The sequence below is a fragment of the Sapajus apella genome, unplaced genomic scaffold (assembly GCF_009761245.1).
Source record: "Sapajus apella isolate SASKATOON/1434 unplaced genomic scaffold, GSC_monkey_1.0 scaffold1, whole genome shotgun sequence".
Classification (NCBI taxonomy): Eukaryota; Metazoa; Chordata; class Mammalia; order Primates; family Cebidae; genus Sapajus; species Sapajus apella.
Window position 1 is genome coordinate 52,817,425 of NW_022436941.1, and position 22,946 is coordinate 52,840,370.

The following is a 22,946-nucleotide window of genomic DNA, read 5'->3' on the forward strand; positions in this document are numbered from 1 at the left end:
GAATGAATACTAAGAATGTGGAATAAAGGAGCATAAAGTTAGATCAGGCTGAATTTACTGATATGGACTCACTAAGCGTAGCCTGCATTTAATGTTACAGCTCAGAGTGTTAGAAAGGGCACTATGAATTTGTTCAGTTGATTGGCTGAATCAGGTTCTAAAAGATGGCCCACAGTATGTGAATTGAAAATGTCAGACTTGCTTTGGAATAATGTAGAGGAAGAGATACAAACCCTTAGGGAGATTGAAATGTTAGAGTGGATTTGTCATGTAAGACCTATCCACCCACATTGGAAGGATCCAGAAAACAAACTTTCACCAGGATTGTGAAATCAACATGTGAGGGGGACCCTGGCATCCTTGAAGAGCTCTTTGATGGCTCTTCTCTATAAGCAAGACCTTAGAGTAGGACCTGCAGGAACTTATCTTGAGTATGGATTTGCATGCAATGCTTCTGCCAAAACTGTGATCCTGGACTTACAGAATGCCTTATCCACTGGCGCAGTATTCCACACAGCACTGCTTCTGACTAAGGAACTTACTTCACATCAAAAGAAGTATGGTAATGGATCAATGCTCACGGAATGTATAGGCCTTATTGTGTTCCCCACTATCCTGAAACAGTTGGCTTGATAGAACAGTGGAATGGCCTTTGGAGAACTTAGTTACAGCAACCAGCTAGGTGGTAATATTTTGCAGTGCTGAGGCTACACATTCTCTGAATCAATATCTAATATGTAAATAGAGCTGTTTCTTCCACAGCAAATTCATGGTTCCAGGAATAAGGGGCAGAAATGAGAAATAATTTATTCACCATTACTCCTAGTGACCCGCTAATAAAATTTTTGCTTCCTGTTCCCATGACCTTTATGCTCTACTAGCCTAAAAGTCTTAGTTCCTGAGGGAGAAACGCTTCCACTAGGAGACACAACAATGAAAACTGTGCTCACTTCAGCAGCACATATACTGAAATTGGCACATTGCAGAGAAGATTAGCATGGCCCCTGAGCTAGGATGACTGGAAATTTGTGAAGTGTTCCCTTGAAAAATAAATTAATTAATAAAACTGCTGCCCAGCCACTTTGAACTCCTTGTGCCTCTGAATCAACAAGCAAAGATGAGAGTTGCTGTGCTGTCTGCCGTGATTGATCAGAACTAGCAAAGGGAAATGCGACTGCTACTGAGCAAGGTTGAGTATATCTGAAATGCAGTAAAACTTGTAGGATGCCCCTCTGTACTACATGTCCAGTAAATTAAGGTCAATGTAAAATTATAACCCAATCCAGGCAAAACTCCTAATGCCCTAGACCCGTTAGGAATGAAGGCTTGGGTTACTTGACCAGGTAAAGAACCGGCTGAGGGGCTTGCTAAAGGCAAAGAAAGAAAGAAACAAAAAACAGGATAGTGAAAGAAGGTGTTTGTAAATATCATTTACAACCATGTAAACAGTTACATAAATGAAGACTGTTGTGATTATTCCCCCTTATTTTGTTGTGAAATCTTCATGTGTGTAAATACCTTTTTCTCCCTGTCTTATTCCCTTATTATGTAACATATAATGTATTGATTTATTAGCATAATATTTAAGTATTGTTCATAGTACTTTTTTTACATCATAGTATTTTTTAAGTTACAGGATGTCAAGGAGAAAAGTAAACATGAAGAACTTTACCTCCTTTTCTAGGGAATGGGTAATGCATATTCAGTTGTATGTGAGATAGTTGTATTATGTGAAGTGGAATTATGAGCTTGTTATTATGTTTATTTGGAGATTAAATATGATTTAAGGAGATGTGTATGAATGCCAAGCTGAGAAGGGATAGATTTGGGGACAATGGGGTGCCCAGATATTTGATTGAACACTGTTCTGGGTGTGTCTGTGAAGAGTTTATAAATGAAATTAACATTTGAACCAGTAAGGAGGGTGAAGCAGTTTAACCTCCCCAATGTTTTGGGGCCATAACCAATGTATTGGAAGTTTAAATGAAACAAAAGATAAGGAAGAATTTTCTCTTGGTGTGTGACTGTTTTTGTGATGGTGCATTGATCTTCTCTTACATTTCGACCAGAACTTAAACAATCAGCTCTCCTGGGTATCCAGCTTACAGTCAGCAGATCATGGGACTTCTCAGCCTCCATAATTGTGTGAACCAACTCCACTATCCAAAATATTATGTATTATTTTGGATAGTGGAGTTGGTATACATGTGTGTATACATATACATATGTATATGTATACACACATGTACACACATAACTCCTATTGGCCTATTGGTTCTGTTTCTCTGGAGGATTCCAATACAATCATAGACACTAAAATTTGAATTTTGCATAATTTTCATGAGTCATGAAATACTACTCTTCTTTTGATTTTTTTCAACCACTTACAAATGTAAAGATCATTCTTGGCTTGCAGACCATACAAAAATAGACATTGAATAAATTTGGCCTGAGAGCCAAATTCACATTTTGCTGCCCCCTGTCCATAGAGCATCAACAACGACAACAACAAAGTATCCTTGCAATTATCTTTATCATCTAAAGTCCAGATGTTAAAACATCAGAAGAATAACAAAGCAGTTGATAATTTTTATTACTCTACGACAAAAGGATATTTCAATTCAACTGTGAGAGAATAAATTTTTTCTTCACCTTTTATTTATCCAGTGAGAATGTTATTAGTCATTTTTTTCAAATGGATATTACATTTCACCATGGTCATGTTGTCTGTATAAGGCCAACAAATGATTAAACATCTCCATTTTTTTCTCTTAAAAGGTAACAAGGAATAAAAGTATGGTTTTCTTCAACCTAATAGAAAAGGTGAAGATTCTTGACGATAAGGACACCATCATTCTCCCCATTACCCAGGCTATATAAATCAGCTGGAGTAGCAGTTCTCAAACTGTGGTGGTTCATGTTCCCAGTATTATGTGGAAACTAGTTAGAAATTCAAATGCTTGGGCCCGCCCAGGACTGGCTGAATTAGAAATTCAGCAATCTGTGTTTTAACAAGCTTTCCATGAGTATGATGAACACTATACCCTGAAAAATCACCAAATTCAAGATAACACTTATGGATCAGATTCAGCTGGGTGCAGTGGCTTACACGTGTAATTCCAGCACTTTGGGAGGCTGAGGCAGGCGGATCACAAGGACAGGAGTTCGAGACCATCCTGAACAACATAGTGAAACCCTGTCTCTACTAAAAATACAAAAATTAGCCAGGCGTGATGACTCGTGCCTGTAATCCCAACGCCTCAGGGGGCTGAGGCAGGAGAATCACTTGAACCTAAGAGGCAGAGGTTGCAGTGAGCCGAGATCGCATGACACTGAACTCCAGCCTGGGCAACAGAGTGAGACTTCATCTGAAAAAAAAAGGAGCCAGATTCTTGGGGCTCCATTCCAGACTCACTGTACTGGAATCACTGGTTTGTGTTTTAACATGCTCCGGGTGATTGATATGTTGATCCATATTTGAAAGTCACTACTTTAGAGTTGCTGTTCCTCTTTCATCCCATCACCTTATCAGTCCTGTACGACTTTGCCAAGTACTGTAAATTTTATATTTACAAAACTTTCAAACAAGATTTTTATAAACCAAAATTCCTAGGCCCTGCTTCATAATTTCACACAAGAATATATTATATGGATAGGTTACATCTCATAGAGCATATGTTGTATGATATACATGATATACCACCTATTTCTCTATTTGGAGATACAGAGAGGAATTCCCCTTTATAATCCTAAATCTCATGTAGCTAGTTCAAGAAGAGGCATTTGGGTATCACTTGCAGAATTAATCCTCTATTCTATTTCAATTTATTTTAATGAGGGCTTTAGAAAGTCTTCACTATCAAAATAGCCACAAATAATTTCCAGATTAAAGTAATGAAACGATGATCATTTTATTCTTCAATTGAAAATTTTGGCATTCAAAGCCCTCTTATTCTCCAATCAATCAAGCTTTTTACTTCCTATTCTTTTGACATACCCTGTACATTGTGCCTCTTTGCTTTTATTCAAGCAGATCCTATCCACCGACAGCACCCTCTCCCTCAACATCAATACAAATTCACGAAAATGTTATACTTTCCAATTAGCCTATGCCATGTGTCAATGAAATAATAACTAACAATTTAGAACATTTTATAGAAGCCAACCAGTCTGCTATATCTTCATATGTATTAAATAATTTAATCATCACAACCACCTTATGAGGTAGCTACAACTATTTACTTCACTGTGTAAGAGATGAAACTTAGGGTAGATAGTTTGAAGTGACTTTCTCACGAATGCTTTATGAATGACACTTGTGAAGAATGGTGAGACAGACCTTTTCAAAGCCAGCTATGGAGATAGGTTTTGAGTCTACGGCAGTAAGGTCTGGCAATGCGGGAGTGAGATTGGACTCAACTCTAACTCCCATAAGGACAAGTGGGAATTTATAACCAAAAAGCAGGGCGGGGAGCAATGGATGAAAAATTACTAAGAGGAAACATCAAGGATAAAGGATTTCTGGCTAAACTGACCTGACAGGATTATTGCTGAAGGCAGGCCATGGTGATAAGATATTGAGGTTGGTCTGATGCCAAGGGTGGGGGATATTCATTAAAGTGATGTGGCAGGATTCTTGCTCCAACTGGATTCTATAGATGGTTCCTAACTTACAATGATTTGATTTTATGATGATGTGAAAGCCATACGTATTCAATGGAAACATACTTCCTATTTTGAATTTTGCTCTTTTCTCAGGCTAGTGATTTTACAATACAAGACCCTCTCCTGGTGCTGGGCAGTGACAGTGAGCTGATGCTCTCAGTCAGCCATGCAATCACGAGGAGCATGCTTAAGGCAGGCTGCGCTAAACTATGATGTTCAATAGGTTAGGTATATTAAGTGCACTTTCCACTTGGAATATTTTCAACCTATGATGGTTTTTTTTTTTTTTTTTCATTGTAAATTCATCCTACGTCGAGGAGCATCTGTACTAGAGGAAACACCAAGATCAGGCCTTGTCAAGCAGAGGACTCAGAGAAAAGCCTAACTAAAGTTTTGGTCAGAGAAGAGAGTGCATGTCAGCGCTATCGCTATTCAAGTTTACATTGAGAGGGGATTGTATACATACATGTCATAATTCTACTATTGTCTCAGGACCCTGGGATAGGAACTGTGAGATAATCATTCTTGTGTCCCCATCACCATGTCACTACCACCTAACAATTAGCACTAGGCCTTGTGTATAGCAGTGATTTAGTAAGTATCTCATGAATTGAGGATGGCTTTATAGGATTTTCTCTTTAGTATGTTGTCATGTTTTCTTTATGCCTGAATTTGTAATAGTCTTAAAGCAAAAGAAAAAGCATTTCAGTTTTGAGGGAGTCACATATATCAATGATATTTTAAAAATGCCATTTCTTCTTTTTATGCCTTTTCCTTTAGTAGTACCCTATTTCCTAGAAACTAGGTATTTACTTCAGGTGACTCCTTTTCTTCTCTTAGCTGTAACTTGACAACTGAGAATAAAACTAAGAAAGGATTTTGAAGCCAGTGCAACAAATACGAATTTGCTAATTGTGTATTAACCAAATACAATTGCAAAGGGTTATTAAATCTCATTGCAACACTGTATTTTAAATGTCAGAAATCCACGTCAGTAGCTGAAGGCATACGGTTTTATGTCAGATTTTAAAGTAAGAAAGATATTGTGTGTTTTTGTGAGCATAGATGTGGTTTAGTCTCTATTATCCCTTTTTTTCTTTGTGGCCCTGCAATCAGAAATGTGAATATGAGTATGTTGATATGTTTGGGAAATGAGAACCATAAATGAATCTGACCATTTTATAAGATGTTTTGTATTAGACTGCAAAATTATTCCAGTTGCAAACATATTTACTGGTCACTCCCACAACCTTTTAATTTCCCTTTTCTTCCGTTTCTCCTAAGATCAGACAGTGTGACCTGTTTATTTTTGTTTTTCCCTAAATGTTAAGATCACTAGGTAGAGCCCAAAGAGAAAGGAACTCCTAATACCCTCATGGGAAATTTTGGAATAACATGTGGATAAGTACAGGGCATTTTTGTGGTAGCCAAACAGATGACACCTGTTTGGCATCACCTGATCTCTGATTGGCAACCCTTAGTTTATAGTAATGCCTCCAAGTCTAAATATTTAGAATTTATCTGCAAGTACACATTGTAGCACAGTTTAACAACTGCAGCACAATAAAAAAGATTATATTTACTTTCAAAAGTCATTGAAATGTTTTTTGTTAACATTTCACTTCTGAGTAGTGTCTAATACGTAGTAATATCTTTGTCGACAAGCTGTGAATTTCCCTATTACTCTTCTAGGAAGAATAGGTTCTGTATGGTTAGTTGATTTGTTCTTGTCTGAAACATCTTCATTTAGTAGCAGTGAAATTGTGATTTAAAACTAATGGAGTTGGGAGGCTGAGGCAGGTGGATCACTTGAGACCAGGAGTTCTAGGCCAGCCTGGCCAACATGGTGAGACTCCCCCTCTCTACTAATAATACAAAAATTAGCTGGACGTGGTGGCATGCATCTGTAGTCCCAGCTACTCAGGAGGATGAAGCTGGAGAATGGCTCGAACCTGGGAAGCAGAGGTTGCAGTGAGCAGAGATTGTGCCAGTGCACTCCAGCATGGGCAACAGAGCAAGACTCTGTCTCAAAAAAAAAAAAAAAAAGAAACTAATGGAGGTGTGGGTGGCCATGTATTGATAATTTTTGAAATATGTTTCTCTGTATTCTTCATATTTGAAATTTTCCATAAATACAATAAGTAAAAATAATAGAAGTGCAGAGAAACACTTGCTACTTTTTAGTTGAAACTATACATGGAAACAGGTAAAGGCACAGGTTCTGCATTCCAGTATGCCTCCTGTGTTAGCAACAGCCAAGAAACACTGCTTTACAACAGGCTGAGTAGGAGACAGTTACTCAGGCTGACTAATACAGTATCCAGTGCTTACTTTAATAAGAAAAATCAGACGTGAGCCTTAATGTTAGGGCATCAGCAACAATTGCATTCTGTAGATAGTTAATTTAGACACAACCCAATTCCTACTACATCTGAAAAATAAGATCAATGTCAATTTTCATAGACTAAAATTTGTTCAAGTTTTAAAAAAAGTTACACCAGCAATGCCAGGTTTTTCATATATTTTTCCTAAATGACATTCAGAATTTTTACTCATATCCCTGTGGAAATCATAGTCTGCCAACTCTCTTAAATGCCTATTTTTATTTTCCTTTACATAATACTAAGGAGTTGTCAAATATCTTTCAGAAAAACAAAATGAAAAGGATTTATATGATATATATGTCATGAGTCTAAGACTTTGTATAGACATTTAATTATCTAGATCGCTTATTTTCCTGTGTATTGTACCATTATTTTTTTTCTTTTATTCTTTCCCCAGTATGCAACATTTTAGGTTGTTCACAATTCATCGTAATCAATTTGCCATGCCCATCAATCTTCTTTTTCTCTCGTTTCTTAGCCAATTTACAAGTCCAGATTAGCCACATATGTTGAGTGTGTGGATCTCCAAAATTATAAACTACAAATGGCATAAGTTTGAGGGATTCAAATAACTGTCCAAACTCTACCCTCAACTGCACTCAACAAAAATGAAAAAGAAAAGACTCCCTTTCTTCAGGCTCTAAAAGCATTTTCATAGAAAGCAGACTTAAAGTTGTCCTGCCACTTCTTTTTACCTGTGTGGGCTTTTCAAGACCTAAATTCTCCAGGCCTCATCACCTTTCTCTTTCATTTTTTTTTTTTTTTTTTTTTGACGGAGTTTCACTCATGTTGCCCAGGCTGGAGTGCAATGGCGTGATCTCGGCTCACCGCAACCTCCGCCTCCTGGGTTCAGGCAATTCTCCTGCCTCAGCCTCCTGAGTAGCTGGGATTACAGGCACGCACCACCATGCCCAGCTCATTTTTTGTATTTTTAGTAGAGACGGGGTTTCACCATGTTGACCAGGATGGTCTCGATCTCTTGACCTCGTGACCTCGTGATCCACCCGCCTCGGCCTCCCAAAGTGCTGGGATTACAGGCTTGAGCCACCGCGCCCGGCCACATTTTTTTTAAGAAAAACTATTTGGCATAGGGAAATCCATTTTTTGGACTGGATATATAATAAATACGTGGGAGAATAAGGTATGCCTAAATGTGACAAACCAGAATCAATATATATTTTGAATCTCACCTGCAATTTTGAAAGTCCTATTAATTTAAAAAAATGTAAATATCTTAATATGATAGCTTACTGTAAGTCTCCCTAGAGGAAATGAAAATGGGAATCTCAAGAAAACTAAAACTACCATACATCTTGGCTTCAGAGACGAAAACGGGGGAGAGTATTGGCTAGCTATCAACAGAAGGGTAAGGAAAAAAGAGTACAGAGAAAGAATAGACAAGGTCACAAAAACGGCAGAACTGTAAGGGCCAATACACATCCACTGCTTCAAGTTTTTCAGCCATGCTCCATTCTCTGAGATTTTTGGTAGTGCTTCAAGAGTGCTGGTCTCCAAAGTCCTCCTGACAAGCTCTAGGAATGCTTCTGCCTGAAGATCTTACCAATTTTTCTGGGTCCCATGATCTCCCTACATGATTGATCAACCTACTATTTCAACTCTTTCAAGCCTTTGCACAAATGTCAACTTCAGTGAGGCCTCTATTTAAAAACTGACACCCTACCAAGTCCTTTCCTCATTTCTAATTACCCACTGTGAATTTACAACAGCCTACTCCATAGCCCTAGCTTAGGTCCCTTTTGAACACTCTTCGCCCCGCACTTCTCCTTTAAATCTTGCGTGGAAGGGGCGGAGGTATGTTCCAGGCTCACTAAGAGGAGCGTTCCGTAGGCTCCGCCCACTACGTCTCAGTGGGCGTCCCAAAGAACCCTAGATATGGTCTCTTCCTAGTCCGTTCCGGAAATGCGACTGCGTACGGGCTCGCCACGTGATAGTGACGTCACGCGCCCGCGCCCTCTGGCCGGACGCCCAAGGCTTCCGCGAGATTTTCGGTGGGTGTACGGCTGCTTTACGCCACGGCGTTGCTGCGTTTGGGTTCTCTTCTGCAGGCTCTGTGCACCTGGTCACGATTCACCATGTACCACAATAGTAGCCAGAAGCGGCACTGGACTTTCTCCGGTGAAGAGCAGCTGGCAAGATTGCGGGCCGACGCCAACCGCAAATTCAGATGCAAAGCAGTTGCCAACGGGAAGGTGAGGTTCCCAACTGTTGCCCGTTTGTCCTGGTCTCTAAATTCTGAGCAGCTGCGGGAGCTCTTCTGGCTCCCAGGACAATCTCATTCCCTCATTTCTCTGCCTCTACGGCGCGGAATGCGCTTATCTATTAACACAGGCGAGCACCTTGCCAGTTCCATGGGTACAAAGACGAACAACGCCGTCCCTGTAGTCGAATGGCAGACAAGTCTTTGTAACGTGGCGAAGGAGAGACTAAGTAGTGTGCTAAGGTAGTGCCTGGCAAGAGCCGTTCACTTGTCAAACGGCGATGTCGGGGAATGTTTTTCTCAGTAGCTAATGCGGAGAAAATGGGGAAAGGACATTCTAGGCAGTCAGAGCTACCGTGCAGAGTGGGAGGGAGGTCAGAAATTACAGGACTGATGCGTGGACGTGTTTGTGGTCGTACATGGCCGAGGCTGAGTACCTGTGCAGTAATTGCTCGGGAGGGTAGGAAGAGAACTTGTAGGTGGAAGTGAGACGTTAAAATTTCTACTGAAAGGATGAGGAACCTTTGAAATACTTAAAATGGGAAACTAACCTTAGATTTCCGTTCTAGAAACAACCTCGTGGCGAATGGGTTGGATGAGGGAGGGAGACAGGAGACCGAGTACAAACCAATGGACTAAAGATGGTTTGGACTATGGCCCGCTAGCCAAGTCCCTTCTGTTACAGCTCTCGGACTAGTATAATCTTTCCTACGAGCTCCACTCCAGCAAGTGTTCAGTGCCTCCAGATTACTGATACGGAATAATTTTGTTTTCTACTTTTAATGCACATCTATTTCGAATCACTGATTTTAGCACCTGAATTAGTTTCGTAAGGACTGCCTTAAAAAAAAAAAATCACCGCAAACTGGGTAGCTTAAAATAACAGAAATTTATTGAAACATTTGCCTTTTTTTTTTTCCCCCTCGACTTGTGTGACATAATGACTTACCGAGAAACAGATGTTGGAAACTTTCCAATCTTTTTATTTAAGTGTATCTACTTTTTAATTTATAAATAATGACATCACAACTGTGAGCATATGCACAAGTCTGTCATGATTGTTTATACCTTAATGAAGCAGAGGTCTAGCTGACATTCCGAAAAGTTGCGAAATGATGGTACAGTTTTAGTTTATTAAATATTTTTCTAAAGCTATTTTGTGTAATGATAGGGGAATCTATAAAGAGAAAATGAGGAGTGATATATTTCCCTTCGTTGGAGATATAAACTAAATTTAATCTGGATAGAGAAAAATGTTTTACAGTTGTTTAATTCACTGAACTTGTGTTGTAATTGTTGACCTAAAGGTTCTTCCGAATGATCCAGTCTTTCTTGAGCCTCATGAAGAAATGACACTCTGCAAATACTATGAGAAAAGGTTACTGGAATTCTGTTCAGTGTTTAAGCCAGCAATGCCAAGGTCTGTTGTGGTAAGTTACAGTAGTGATGAAATATAATGTCCTTTAGTTGGCTTGTGAAATCTGACCTCTTCTAAATTTGTAGCTAAGTTCCCAGTCCACTCTGGTTTTAAAAATCACCTGTTACATTTAATTCGTTTTTGACACGTTATATATTTTTCAATACAGGCCGTAAATCATGAATTGCTGTATCATCTCTTCCAAAGTATTTCAAATCTTATTTTGTAGTTAAAAAAAAAAAAAAATTTTTTTTGAGGCCAGGTAATGTTATAAAGAAAATTAAAATTAATTTACTTTCCTCTTTTCAACTAGTGAGCCTTAGAACCAGAACTAGAACATAGACTACTGCTTTTCCAACTCTGTGACACCCAGTAGATTTTTGAAATAATGCATTCATTCATCATTTGTAATCATATGCTCCAGCTGAAACTGATGCCGTAAGGTTTTTTTAAACTTTGATTAGTAGAAGCTGGAGTTTTATCTTTGGTTAAAAAGATTGTCTTATTGTTTCAGATGTATGATTCTGAGGACCTGTGTGGTTTTTTTGTTTGTTTGTTTATTTTTTTGCTGGGGTGCACAACAGTGAGGAGAAACAGGTAGCTGAGATTAAAAAGCTGAAAGATAAAAAAAAGCTGAAATGGGAAGGTGTTTAAAATGTTTTTACGTTATTTTGTCAGGTTTGTTGTGAAGACTAAATGTAAAAGTCTGTCTTAAAGTAGAAGTCTGTTAAGTTTTAAAGTTATACAGTGTGATTGGCTTATGACCCAGTAGAGAATAACCTTCTAGGAAATTATCTCCATTTTTATTGTTGGAAAAAAAATTGAAGTATGTGGAAAATATTAAGTCATAGAATTTTTTTTTTCATATGAAATATCAAAGATTCAGAGAGTGTTAGTTATACTCAGTTTCTATCTTCAGATTTGGCTTATTCTTACAAAAGAATTGTAAAATGAGGCAGTAAATTTAAGTGATTTTATCAAATGAAACAATCATTTAATGAATTTCTTTATGGAATTTATCTTTAAATAACATGCTTATGATTGGTGAGTAATTTTTTGTTTTAAATAATGACAAAACTAACCTTTTAAAATATTTAAAAGGAAATATTGTTTCTATCATAAAATAGGTAAGTGGTTATTTTATAGGTTCCAGCCAAGTGATATAATGGTTAAAAGTACAGGCAGGTCTTAACTTGACTTCATTCCTGTTCCTTATTAGCTGTGTGACCTAGATAAGTCAGTTAACCTTATTGATACTCAGTTTCCTTCTCTGTAGAGATAGTAATACTTCACAAAGCTGTTGTAGAGATTAAAACATGATGATAGTTTAGAGTCTGGCACATGGGATGCATTCAGTAAATAGTAGTGCTGCTTCTGCTGTTCATTTAGCAGCAGTGATCACAAATCATGGAGTGGACATATGGTTATGTAAAAAATATGGAGTGACTTTAGAGAGAAGGCTTATTGTATGGAGTGACTTTAGAGAGAAGGCTTATTACCTTACCCATGTATTTTTGTTAATATTTTTATAAGATTGGTTAATCTCTGAACATTTGTATTTTTCTCCTTGAATTTATCTAATTCAGGGCATTTTTGATACTCCGAATTCTGAAACACACACACCTATTTTTAAATCCAGTGACCATAGGAAGGATTAGCCAGAGTAGTCTGGGGATAGACAACCAAAGGATGGGAAAAGGGTCTTTTGGCTATGGCATTTCTGTAGTAATTCATCACAATTTATTTTGATTAAAGAAGAATTAATGAGTATTAGCATTTTTATGGGTAATCTCTACAAAGAAACCTTTCCATAAGTAAATTCTGTTTCACAAAATTTAACATGTAACATTTGTGAATACTGATGATTTTTTTTGAACCCTTAGGGTACAGCTTGTATGTATTTCAAGCGTTTTTATCTTAATAATTCAGTAATGGAATATCACCCCAGGATAATAATGTGAGTATGTCTGTCTAATTTATTGTTTTCATTTAAGCAGACCTTTATACTCTTTGAGTATTTGTGAAGGAGGGAGTTGTGCGAGAGAACTGACTTCCTAATCTAGGCCATTTAGACTTGAATTTTATTTTATTTTATTTTATTTTATTTTTTAAATTCAGAACTTAAGATCTCTATTTACCTATACTTTGGTGATACTGATGGCACCTGAACTTCAAGTTGTCCAGATTCAAATTTTGTTTTTCTCAGTTAGGTACTTCTCTAATATCTCTCCCTGTTAGACGCCTAAGTATTTCCAGTTGTTTACACTGAGAATCATTTGTAGTGGCCCCTCTCCTTCCACATGCAATTGGTGTTTGGATCCTATAGCTTCATATTCATTTCAGTTGAACAAAGGTCTCTTGTTTCTGCTCTCTGCTGAGCACTGTGTCTATCATTAAAGATGAGATTAGTATGAGACTCATCAAAGAGCTTGTTCTCAATGACAATGTACCTGTTTTCTCTTTTCGATTCCCATTTCCTCCAGTTAAGATTAGGCCATTGATCTCACTTCCAACCTTGATTTTTGCAGTAGCTTTCTTAACTAGTTTCTTATACTGAACAGCATGAAGTGGCCAGGTAAATTTCACACATTTGTCCCTGAAATAGTAATTCCTTATTCAGATGCCCTCAGAGACTTCCACGGATGGGCTTCCACAGAGCTCCTTAAACCTACTTTTCTTCCCATGCTTATATGGTGTATATGTGGGTACTGCTTTATTTTTAACTCTTCATGTATATGACGCAAAGTACTTTTATTCCTCAGTAAATTTGTTTTTTCAGATATTTAAGTTGTCCTGCATGACACTGTCATTGAGTGAATGATGGTTGAATGCAATGGCAATATTAGTTGGTTGGACCTGATTTTATAGTTTGCCTTATGTCTCCTAATGGATGAAAGTGTGAACAAGAGCTGTCTTTAAAAATAATATTCCTGCAATGTCTACCAGTCACTTTTGAATATCAGACAATTATAGAATATACTTTTAGAAATAAATTAGGTATTTCTCAAAGTATATGCATGTTCTTCTACCTCCCACCCCTACACCTCTTTATTTTTTCCTCTAGGCTCACTTGTGCATTTTTGGCCTGCAAAGTAGATGAATTCAATGTATCAAGTCCTCAGTTTGTTGGAAACCTTCGGGAGAGTCCTCTTGGACAGGAGAAGGCACTTGAACAGATACTAGAATATGAACTACTACTTATACAGCAACTTAATTTCCACCTTATTGTCCACAATCCTTACCGACCATTTGAAGGCTTCCTCATTGACTTAAAGGTAAACTTGATGTAAAATAAACTAACACTACATCTCCTTTCCTATTCTTTAACCAAGAGAATCCAGAATTTTAAAATCCTTAATTGTTACAGCATGGATACAACCTGTGGCTCTGACCTGGTCATCGAGGGCAGTTGTTTACAAACTTCTGTGGGCATGAACAGTCATCTGGAGAAATTTTTAACTCAGATTATTGGGTGGGACTTACAGAGTTTCTGATTTAAGTGATCTGCAATTCTGCTCCAGGGATGTAATGAAGACCATGAGAATTTAGAACAGTGCCTATAAAGGTTTGAGATAACTCTTCTGACTTTGAATTATATTGTCATGGATATCGGCATGATTTAAAGAACCATAAAAAATTCTTAACCTTAAACTAGAAGATTGCTAAGTGACTTCTATTTTTAGAGGTTTGTGAACTTGAGTCACTATGTAGGCAGCAATAATATGTGTAAACAAACATTGACAAAAGCAACTTTTAGATTGTTTTGTTTGGCTCTGAAAGAGAAGTTGGATAGTCTAAGTCAAATCAAACAAATCAGAAACTGGTTTATTCATATTAGTTCAGTGGCTCAATTTGGGTACATTTTATGTGCCAGACCTTGTGCTTGAGGATGTAACCGGAAACAGGAGAGGAACAGTCTTTTGGGAACCTTGCAATCTAAAGGTTTTAGATAATCATATCCAGTGTGCTAGGTGATACAGAGGGGAAGATATATTTTAGAAGGAGATAACAGATTAAGGGGTAAGGAAAATATTCTGAGAATGTATCATTTAAAATAAAGTTCAGAGTAGGAATAGGTGAGATAAGAACATCCCAATCACGACTTTCCTGGTCAAAAACTCAAATTCAGGAAACCATTCTGTGCTAAAGAACCTGGACAGAGCCTAGCAATCAATGCAAGGGGAAGAGTATCACAGACAGCAACTACCAGAGTGGAAGGCAGAGTCTAGAATGTGGAGACAATGATACGAATTTCCAGTATAGCAAAGAGAAGCCAGTGAAAGGTTTAAATTTAGGGTGGCATAATTAGATTTTCAGCTTTAAAAGATCATGTTGGCAACCTTATGCATCAGGCTGCATCAGGTATTTATTGCACATCTGTTGTGTCGGGCATACGTGGAGAAAGGATTTGAATAAATTAAGGGAATAATAGGATATTGTTAAAGGAGTCCAGGCAAAAGATGATGGTGAGCTTCACTCATATGAAGTTTGTGAACTCTGGGCTTGAGATACAGGATGAATATCCCTTATCTGAAAAACTCGAGACCAAAAGTATTTGGGATTTCACACACACACACACACACACACACACACACACACACACACTCTCATATATTTTATTGCACTTTAGGTTCTGGGGTGCATGTGCAGAACATGCAGGATTGTTGCATAGGTACATACATGGCAGTGTGGTTTGCTGTCTCCATCCCCCGGTCACCTGTATCTGGCATTTCTCCGCATGTTATCCCTCCCCATCCTCCCTACCCCTCTCTGTCCCTCCCTTATTCCCCCTACAACAGACCCCATTGTGTGATACTCCCTTCCCTGTGTCCATGTGTTCTCATTGTTCAACACCCACCTATGAGTTAGAACATTCAGTGTTTGATTTTCTGTTCTCGTGTCAGTTTGCTGAGAATGATGGTTTCCAGATTCACCCATGTCCCTACAAAGGACATGAACTCATCATTTTTTATGGCTGCATAGTATTCCATGATATATATGTGCCACATTTTCCTTGTCCAGTCTATCATCAATGGGCATTTGGGTTGGTTCCAAGTCTTTGCTACTGTAAACAGTGCTGCAATGAACATACGTGTGCATGTGAGTTTATAATAGTACGATTTATAATCCTTTGGATATATACCCAGTAATGGCATTTCTGGGTCACATGGAATTTCTATTTCTAGGTCCTTGAGGAATCACCACACTGTCTTCCACAATGGTTGAACTAATTTACACTCCCACCAACAATGTAAAAATGTTCCTGTTTCTCCACATCCTCTCCAGCATATGTTGTCCCCAGATTTTTTGATGATCGCCATTATAACTGACATGACATGGTATAACAGTGTAGTTTTGATTTGCATTTCTCTAGTGACCAGTGATGATGAGCATTTTTTCATATGTTTGTTGGCATCATATGTGTCTTTTGAAAAGTGTTTGTTCATGTCCTTCACCCACTTTTGAATGGGTTTTTTTTTTTTTTTCTTGTAAATCTGTTTTAATTCTTTGTAGATTCTGGATATTAGCCCTTTGTCAGATGGGTAGATTGCAAAAAATTTTTCTCATTCTGTTGGTTGCCGGTTCACTCTAATGATTCTTTTGCTGTACAGAAGCTCTGGACTTTAATTAGATCCCATTTGTCTATTTTGGCTTTGTTGCCAATGCTTTTGGTGTTTTAGTCATGAAGTCCTTGCCTGTGCCTATGTCGTGAATGGTATTGCCTAGGTTTTCTTCTGGGGTTTCTATGGTGTTAGGTCTTATGTTTAAGTCTTTAATCCATCTGGAGTTAATTTTAGTGTAAGGTGTCAGAAAGGAGTCCAGTTTCTGCTTTCTGCACATGGCTAGCCAGTTTTCCCAATACCATTTATTAATCAGGGAATCCTTTCCCCATTGCTTGTTTTTGTCATGTTTGTCAAAGATCAGGTGATTGTAGCTGTGTGGCACTGCCTTTGAGGCCTCTGTTCTGGTCCATTGGTCTCTATCTCTGTTTTGGTACCAATACCATGCTGTTTTGATTACTGTAGCCTTGTGGTATAGTTTGAAATCAGGTACTATGATGTCTCCAGCTTTGTTCTTTTTGCTTAGGATTGTCTTGGCTATGTGGGCTCTCTTTTGGTTCCATAAGAAGTTTAAGGTGGTTTTTTTCCAGTTCTGTGAAGAGGGTCATAGGTAGCTTGATGAGGATTGTGTTGAATCTGTAAATTACTTTGGGCAATATGGCCATTTTCACAATAATGATTCTTCCCAACCATGAGCATGGAATGTTTTTCCATCTGTTTGTGTCCTCTGTTATTTCATTGAGCAGTGGTTTGTAGTTCTCCTTGGAGAGGTCATTTACATCCTTTGTTAGTTGTATTCCTAGGTATTTTATTCTCTTTGTAGCAATTGTGAATGGGAGTTTGCTCATGATTTGGCTCTCTGTTAATCTGTTATTGGTGTATAGGAATGCTTGTGATTTCTGCACATTTTATATCCTGAGACTTTGCTGAAGTTGCTTATCAGTTTAAGGAGATTTTGGGCTGAGATGATTGGGTCTTCTAAATATGCAATCATGTTGTCTGCAAATAGAGACAGTTTGATTACCTTCTTTCCTAATTGAATGCCGTTTATTTCTTTTTCATGCCTGATTGCTCTGGCTAGAACTTCCAATACTATATTGAATAGGAGTGGTGAGAGAGGGCATCCTTATCTAGTGCCAGATTTCAAAGGGAATGCTTCCAGTTTTTGCCCATTCAGTATGATATGGGCTGTGGGTTTATTATAAATAGCTTTTATTATTTTGAGATACATTCCATCGCTACGTAATTTATTGAGAGTTTTTAGCATGAAGGGCTGTTGAATTTTGCTGAAGGCCTTCTCTGCATCTATTGAAATAATCGTGGTTTTTGTCTTTGGTTCTGTTTATGTGGTGGATTACGTTTGTAGACTTGCGTATATTGAACCAGCCTTGCATCCCCGGGATGAAGCCTACTTGACCATGATGGATAAGCTTTTTGATGTGCTGTTGCAATCGATTTGCCATTATTTTATTTAAGATTTTTGCTCTGTGTTCATCATGGATATTGGCCTAAAGTTTTCTTTTTTTGTTGAGTCTCTGCTGGGTTTTGGTATCAGGATGATTTTGGTCTCATAAAATGATTTGGGAAGGATTCCCTCTTTTTGTATTGTTTGGAATAGTTTTAGAAGGAGTGGTACCAGCTCCTCTTTGTATGTCTGGTAGAATTCGGCTATGAACCCATCTTGACCTGTGCTTTTTTTTGGTTGGTAGGCTATTAATTGCTGCCTCAACTTTAGCCCTTGTTATTGGTCTGTTCAGGGTTTCAGCTTCTTCCTGATTTAGGCTTGGGAGGATACAAGTGTCCAGGAATTTATCCATTTTCCAGGTTTACTGGTTTATGTACATAGAGTTGTTTGTAGTAATCTCTGATGGTAGTTTGTATTTCTGTGGAATCTGTGGTGATATCCCCTTTATTGTTTCTTATTGCATCTATTTGATTCATCTTTCTTTTTTATTAATCTGGCTAACAGTCTGTTTTGAACTTTTCAAAAAACCAGCTCTTGAATTTATTGATTTTTTTTTGAAGGGTTTTTTGTGTCTCTATCTCCTTCAGTTCTGCTCTGATCTTAGTTATTTCTTGTTTTCTGCTAGCTTTTGAGTTTTTTTTTTTATCTTGTTCCTCTAGCCCTTTCAATTTTGATGATAGGGTTTCAATTTCAGATCTTTCCTTTCTTCTCATATGGGCATTTATTGCTATAAATTTCCCTCTAGACACTGCTTTAAATGTGTCCTAGAGATTCTGGTATGTTGCGTCTTCGTTCTCATTGCTTTCAAAGAACATCTTTATTCCTGCCCTCATTTTGTTGTTTATCCAGTCAACATTCAAGAGCCAGTTGTTCAGTTTCCATGAAGTTACGCGGTTCTGAGTTAGTTTCTTAATCCTCAGTTCTAATTTGATTGCACTGTGGTCTGAGAGACTGTTATGATTTCCGTTTTACGTTTACTGAGGAGTGATTTACTTCCAATTATGTCATCAGTTTCAGAGTAGGTGTGATGTGGTGCTGAGAATAATGCATACTCTGTGGATTTAGGGTGGAGATTTCTGTAGATGTCTATTCAGTTTGCTTGGTCCGGATCTCAGTTCAAGTCCTGGATATCTTTGTTAATTTTCTGTCATGTTGGTCTGTCTAATATTGACAGTGGAGTGTTAAAGTCTCCCACTATTATTGTATGAGAGTCTAAGTCTCTTTGTAAGTCATTAAAAACTTGCTTTATGTATCGGACTGCTCCTGTATTGAGTGCATGTGTATTTAGGATAGTTAGCTCTTCTTGTTGCATTGATCCTTTTACCATTATGTAATTCCCTTCTTTGTCTCTTTTGATTTTTGTTATGTTAAAGTCTGTTTTATCAGAGACTAGGTTTGCAGCTCCTGCTTTTTTTTTCTCTCCATTTGCTTAGTAAATCTTCCTACATCCCTTTATTTTGAGTCTGTGTGTATCCTTACACTTGAGATGGGTTTCCTGGAGAGAGCACATCAATGGGTTTTGACTTTTTATCCAATTTGCCAGTCTGTGCCTTTTTATAGGGGCATTTGGTCGGTTTACATTTAAGGTTAATATTATTATGTGCGAATTTGATCCTGCCGTTTTGATGCTAGCTGGATGTTTTGTCCATTAATTGATGCAGTTTCTTCATTCTGTCAGTGGTCTTTACCATTTGGTATGTTTTTGGAGTGGCTGGTTCTGGTTGTACCTTTCTATGTTTAGTGCTGCTTTCAGGAACTCTTGTAAGGCAGGTCTGGTGGTGACAAAATCTCTCAGCAATTGCTTGTTTGTAAAAGATTTTATTTCTCTTTTGTTTATGAAGCTTAGCTTGGCTGGATAGGAAATTCTAGGTTGGAAGTTCTTTTCTTTAAGGACATTGAATATTGGCCCGCACGCTCTCCTGCCTTATAAGGTTTCTGTGGAGAAATCCTCTGAGTCTGATAAGACTTCAAGACACAAAGGCTTCCCTTTGTGTGTAACCCGACCTTTCTCTCTGGTTGCCCTTAGCATTTTTTCCTTTATTTCAACCCTGGTGAATCTGATGATTATGTGCCTTGGGTTTGCTCTTCTTGAGGAATATCTTTGTGGTATTGTCTGTATTTCCTGTACTTGAATGGTGGCCTGCCTTGCTAGGTTGGGGAAGTTCTCCTGGATAATATCCTGAAGAGTTTTCCTTGGATTCATTGTCTCTGTCACATTCAGATACACCTATCACACCTATCAAAGGTAGATTAGGTCTTTTCACATAATCCCATATTTCTTAGAGGCTTCATTCATTTATTTTTACTCTTTTTTCTCTAATCTTGCCTTCTCTTTTTATTTCACTGAGTTGATCTTCAATCTCTGATATCCTTTCTTCTGCTTGGTCAGTTTAGCTATTGAAATTTGTGTATGCAGGCCGGGCGCGGTGGCTCAAGCCTGTAATCCCAGCACTTTGGGAGGCCGAGGCGGGTGGATCACGAGGTCAAGAGATCGAGACCATCCTGGTCAACATGGTGAAACCTCGTCTCTACTAAAACTGCAAAAAATTAGCTGGGCATGGTGGCGTGTGCCTGTAATCCCAGCTACTCAGGAGGCTGAGGCAGAAGAATTGCCTGAACCCAGGAGGCGGAGGTTGCGGTGAGCCGAGATCGCGCCATTGCACTCCAGCCTGGGTAACATGGGTGAAACTCCGTCTCAAAAAAAAAAAAAAAAAAAAAAAAAAAGAAATTTGTGTATGCTTCATGAAGTTCTGCTGTTGCGTTTTTCAGCTCCATCAATTCATTTATATTCTTCTCTAAGCTGTTTATTTTCATTAGCATTTTGTCAAACCTTTTTTCAACGTTCTTAGTTTCATTTCATTGGATTAGAACTTGTTCTTTTAGCTCAGAGAAAGTTTTTTATTACCCACCTTCTGAAGCCTGTTTCTGTCAATTCATCAGACTTTTTCTCCATCCAGCTTTCTTCCCTTGCTGGTGAGGATTGTGATCCCTTGAAGGAGGAGAAGTATTCTGATTTTGGGTGTTTTCCTCCTTTTTGCGCTGGTTTCTTGCCATCTTCGTGGATTTTCCTACCTGTGGTCTTTGTAGTTGGTGACTTTCGGATGGTGTCTCTGACATCTTCTTTTTTGATGTTGAAGTTATTTCTTTCTGTTTTTTAGTTTTCCTTCTAACAGGCCTCTCTGCTGTAGGACTGCTAGAGGTCCAATGCAGACCCTGCTTGCCTGGGGATCACCTGCAGCAGCTGCAGAACAGTAAGGGTTGCTGCCAGTTTCTTCTTCTGTTATCTTTGTCACCAAAGGATACCCACCAGATGTCAGCCTGAGCTCTCCTTTATGAGGTGTCTCTTTGGATATACAGGGGTTGGGGAGCTGCTTGAGGAGACAGTCTGTCTCTTACAGGAGCTCAAGTGCTGAGCTGTGAGCTCCGTTGGTTCGTTCAGAGCTGCTGAGCAGGTACGTTCAAGTCTGCTGCAGCACAACTCATAACCACCTTTTTTCCCAGGTGCTCTGTCCTGGGAAGGCAGGGCTTTATTGACAAATTCCTGAGGTGCTGCTGCCTTTTTTCAGAGATGCCTTGCGTAGCAAGGAGGTAGCCAGTCACAGTCTGTCAGCAGAGGCATTGCTGAGCTTTAATGGGCTCTGCCCAGCTGCTGTGTGAACTTCCTTAGGGTTTTGTTTACAGATGTATAGTTAGAATTGCCTTGGTAATGGCAGCCTGCCTCAGTAAGGTGGACTGCCTCTGAATGGTGGACTGCCTCGGTAATCGTGGACTGACTGGTAGTGGTGGACTGCCTGGGTAATGGTGGATGCCCTTCCCCCCTCCCCAGGGAGCTGGACCATCCTGGGTCCAACTGCCCTTGCTGTGACCTCTCAATCCAAAGCATTTCAGATTGCTGGTCTTTGTCGGGGTGGGACCCTGCTGAATCAGTTCATCTGGCTCCCTGTTTCAACCCCTTTTTTTCAGTTGAATGGGTGGCTCTGTCTCCCAGGCATTCCAGCCGCCGGTAGAAACGGCCACCCAGATTTGTGTGAGTTTTTGTGCAGAGACCAGCTGCGCCAGCTGAAACAGCTGTGCTGGTAACTCATGGCGTTTTTCAGCCTGGGTATCTTCTGGTCTGTGGGCAGTAATAACTCGTTTGGAAATGCTGTGATCACTCACCCTCTGCATCGTTCTCGTTGGGAACTGCACTCTAGAGGTGTCTGTCTTAGTTCCTCCCGACGTGAGTTCCGCCTGGCTAATTTTTTTGTAGAGATGGGCTTCTGCCATGTTGCCCAGGCTTGTCTCACTTTTTTTTTGTTTTTTGGCAATATTTGCGTTGTACTACTGGTTGAGCATTACGAATCCAAAATCTGAAATGCTCCAGTGAGAATTTCCTGAGTGTCAGTGCTCAGAAAGTTTTAGATTTTGGATCATTTCAGATTTTGAATCTTTTGGATTTGTGATGCTCAGCCTGTAGTTAGGTAAAATCAATAAAACTTGAGGATTGACTGTTTATAGAGACGAGGACAGAGGAAGAACTCCCAGGTTTCTGGCTGGGTGAGAGTTTTTTTGTTGTGCTTTGTTTTATAGAAAAGACTGATGCAAATTTAAACACTGATGCAAAGAGCTAGTAGTGAGAGAAAGATGAAATACAAAATAGTCTCTTTGGAGTAAGGTGGAAGGGGTTGGCATGGGATTTCGAAGCAAGGTAGAAGAACTGGGCTTAGAGGGAATAATGGCTCTTTCTTTTAATAGTGGAAAAGGGGAAATTAAGGGTTAGGATACTGTTATGCCCCAGGATTTGGTGTTGGCAGGAAATAGCACCTTTCTTTGGTAAGAGATAGTTTTCTGAGAGTGATGGAGTTTCTGAGCATTATCAAGGAGATCGTTTAAGACAGATGGAAAATATTTATGTAGTCACTGAAAAATGGGAGAGTAAATTTGCTGTGGAAATACTGTGGTTGCTCGGCGGTGTTTAAGAGCCTTGTTGAGGTCAATGAACATGAGTTTATAATAATATTACCAGACCTCTGGTTGTATGGTTTTCTCTGGCAGTACTCAGAAATCTTTGTGTAATTGCAAAGTGAAGGTTTGTTGGATTCAACCACTGTTAAATTTCTGGTTTTGCCAGAAATGTGTTGGCAGCATATTGGGGCAGGGAATTCGGGAGAGAAGTGAGGACCAGATGAAACTGGTAAGTGGGAGCTAGTCGAGGGATAAGTAACCAAAGGTTCTGAGGAGGGAGAACAGCTGTGAA

The 22,946-nt window shown here is 38.9% G+C and overlaps 1 protein-coding gene and 1 non-coding gene across 6 annotated transcripts in view; both read left to right on the forward strand.

The window, feature by feature from the left end:
- The first annotated feature begins 942 nt into the window (after positions 1–942).
- On the forward strand, positions 943–1,048 carry LOC116554278. The gene has a single exon (XR_004270150.1). It is a non-coding gene; the product is annotated as a U6 spliceosomal RNA (small nuclear RNA).
- Positions 1,049–9,015: 7,967 nt separating this feature from the next.
- Positions 9,016–22,946, forward strand: part of CCNH (cyclin H) — a 50,691-nt gene continuing 36,760 nt past the window's right edge. For all 5 annotated transcript variants that reach the window (XM_032276617.1, XM_032276620.1, XM_032276631.1 and 2 more), the window contains exons 1-4: positions 9,016–9,259; positions 10,575–10,697; positions 12,568–12,641; positions 13,749–13,959. In XM_032276617.1, coding sequence (XP_032132508.1) covers positions 9,143–9,259; positions 10,575–10,697; positions 12,568–12,641; positions 13,749–13,959 — 525 coding nt within the window. In that variant the 5' untranslated portion in view covers positions 9,016–9,142. The remainder of the gene's footprint in view (positions 9,260–10,574; positions 10,698–12,567; positions 12,642–13,748; positions 13,960–22,946) is intronic.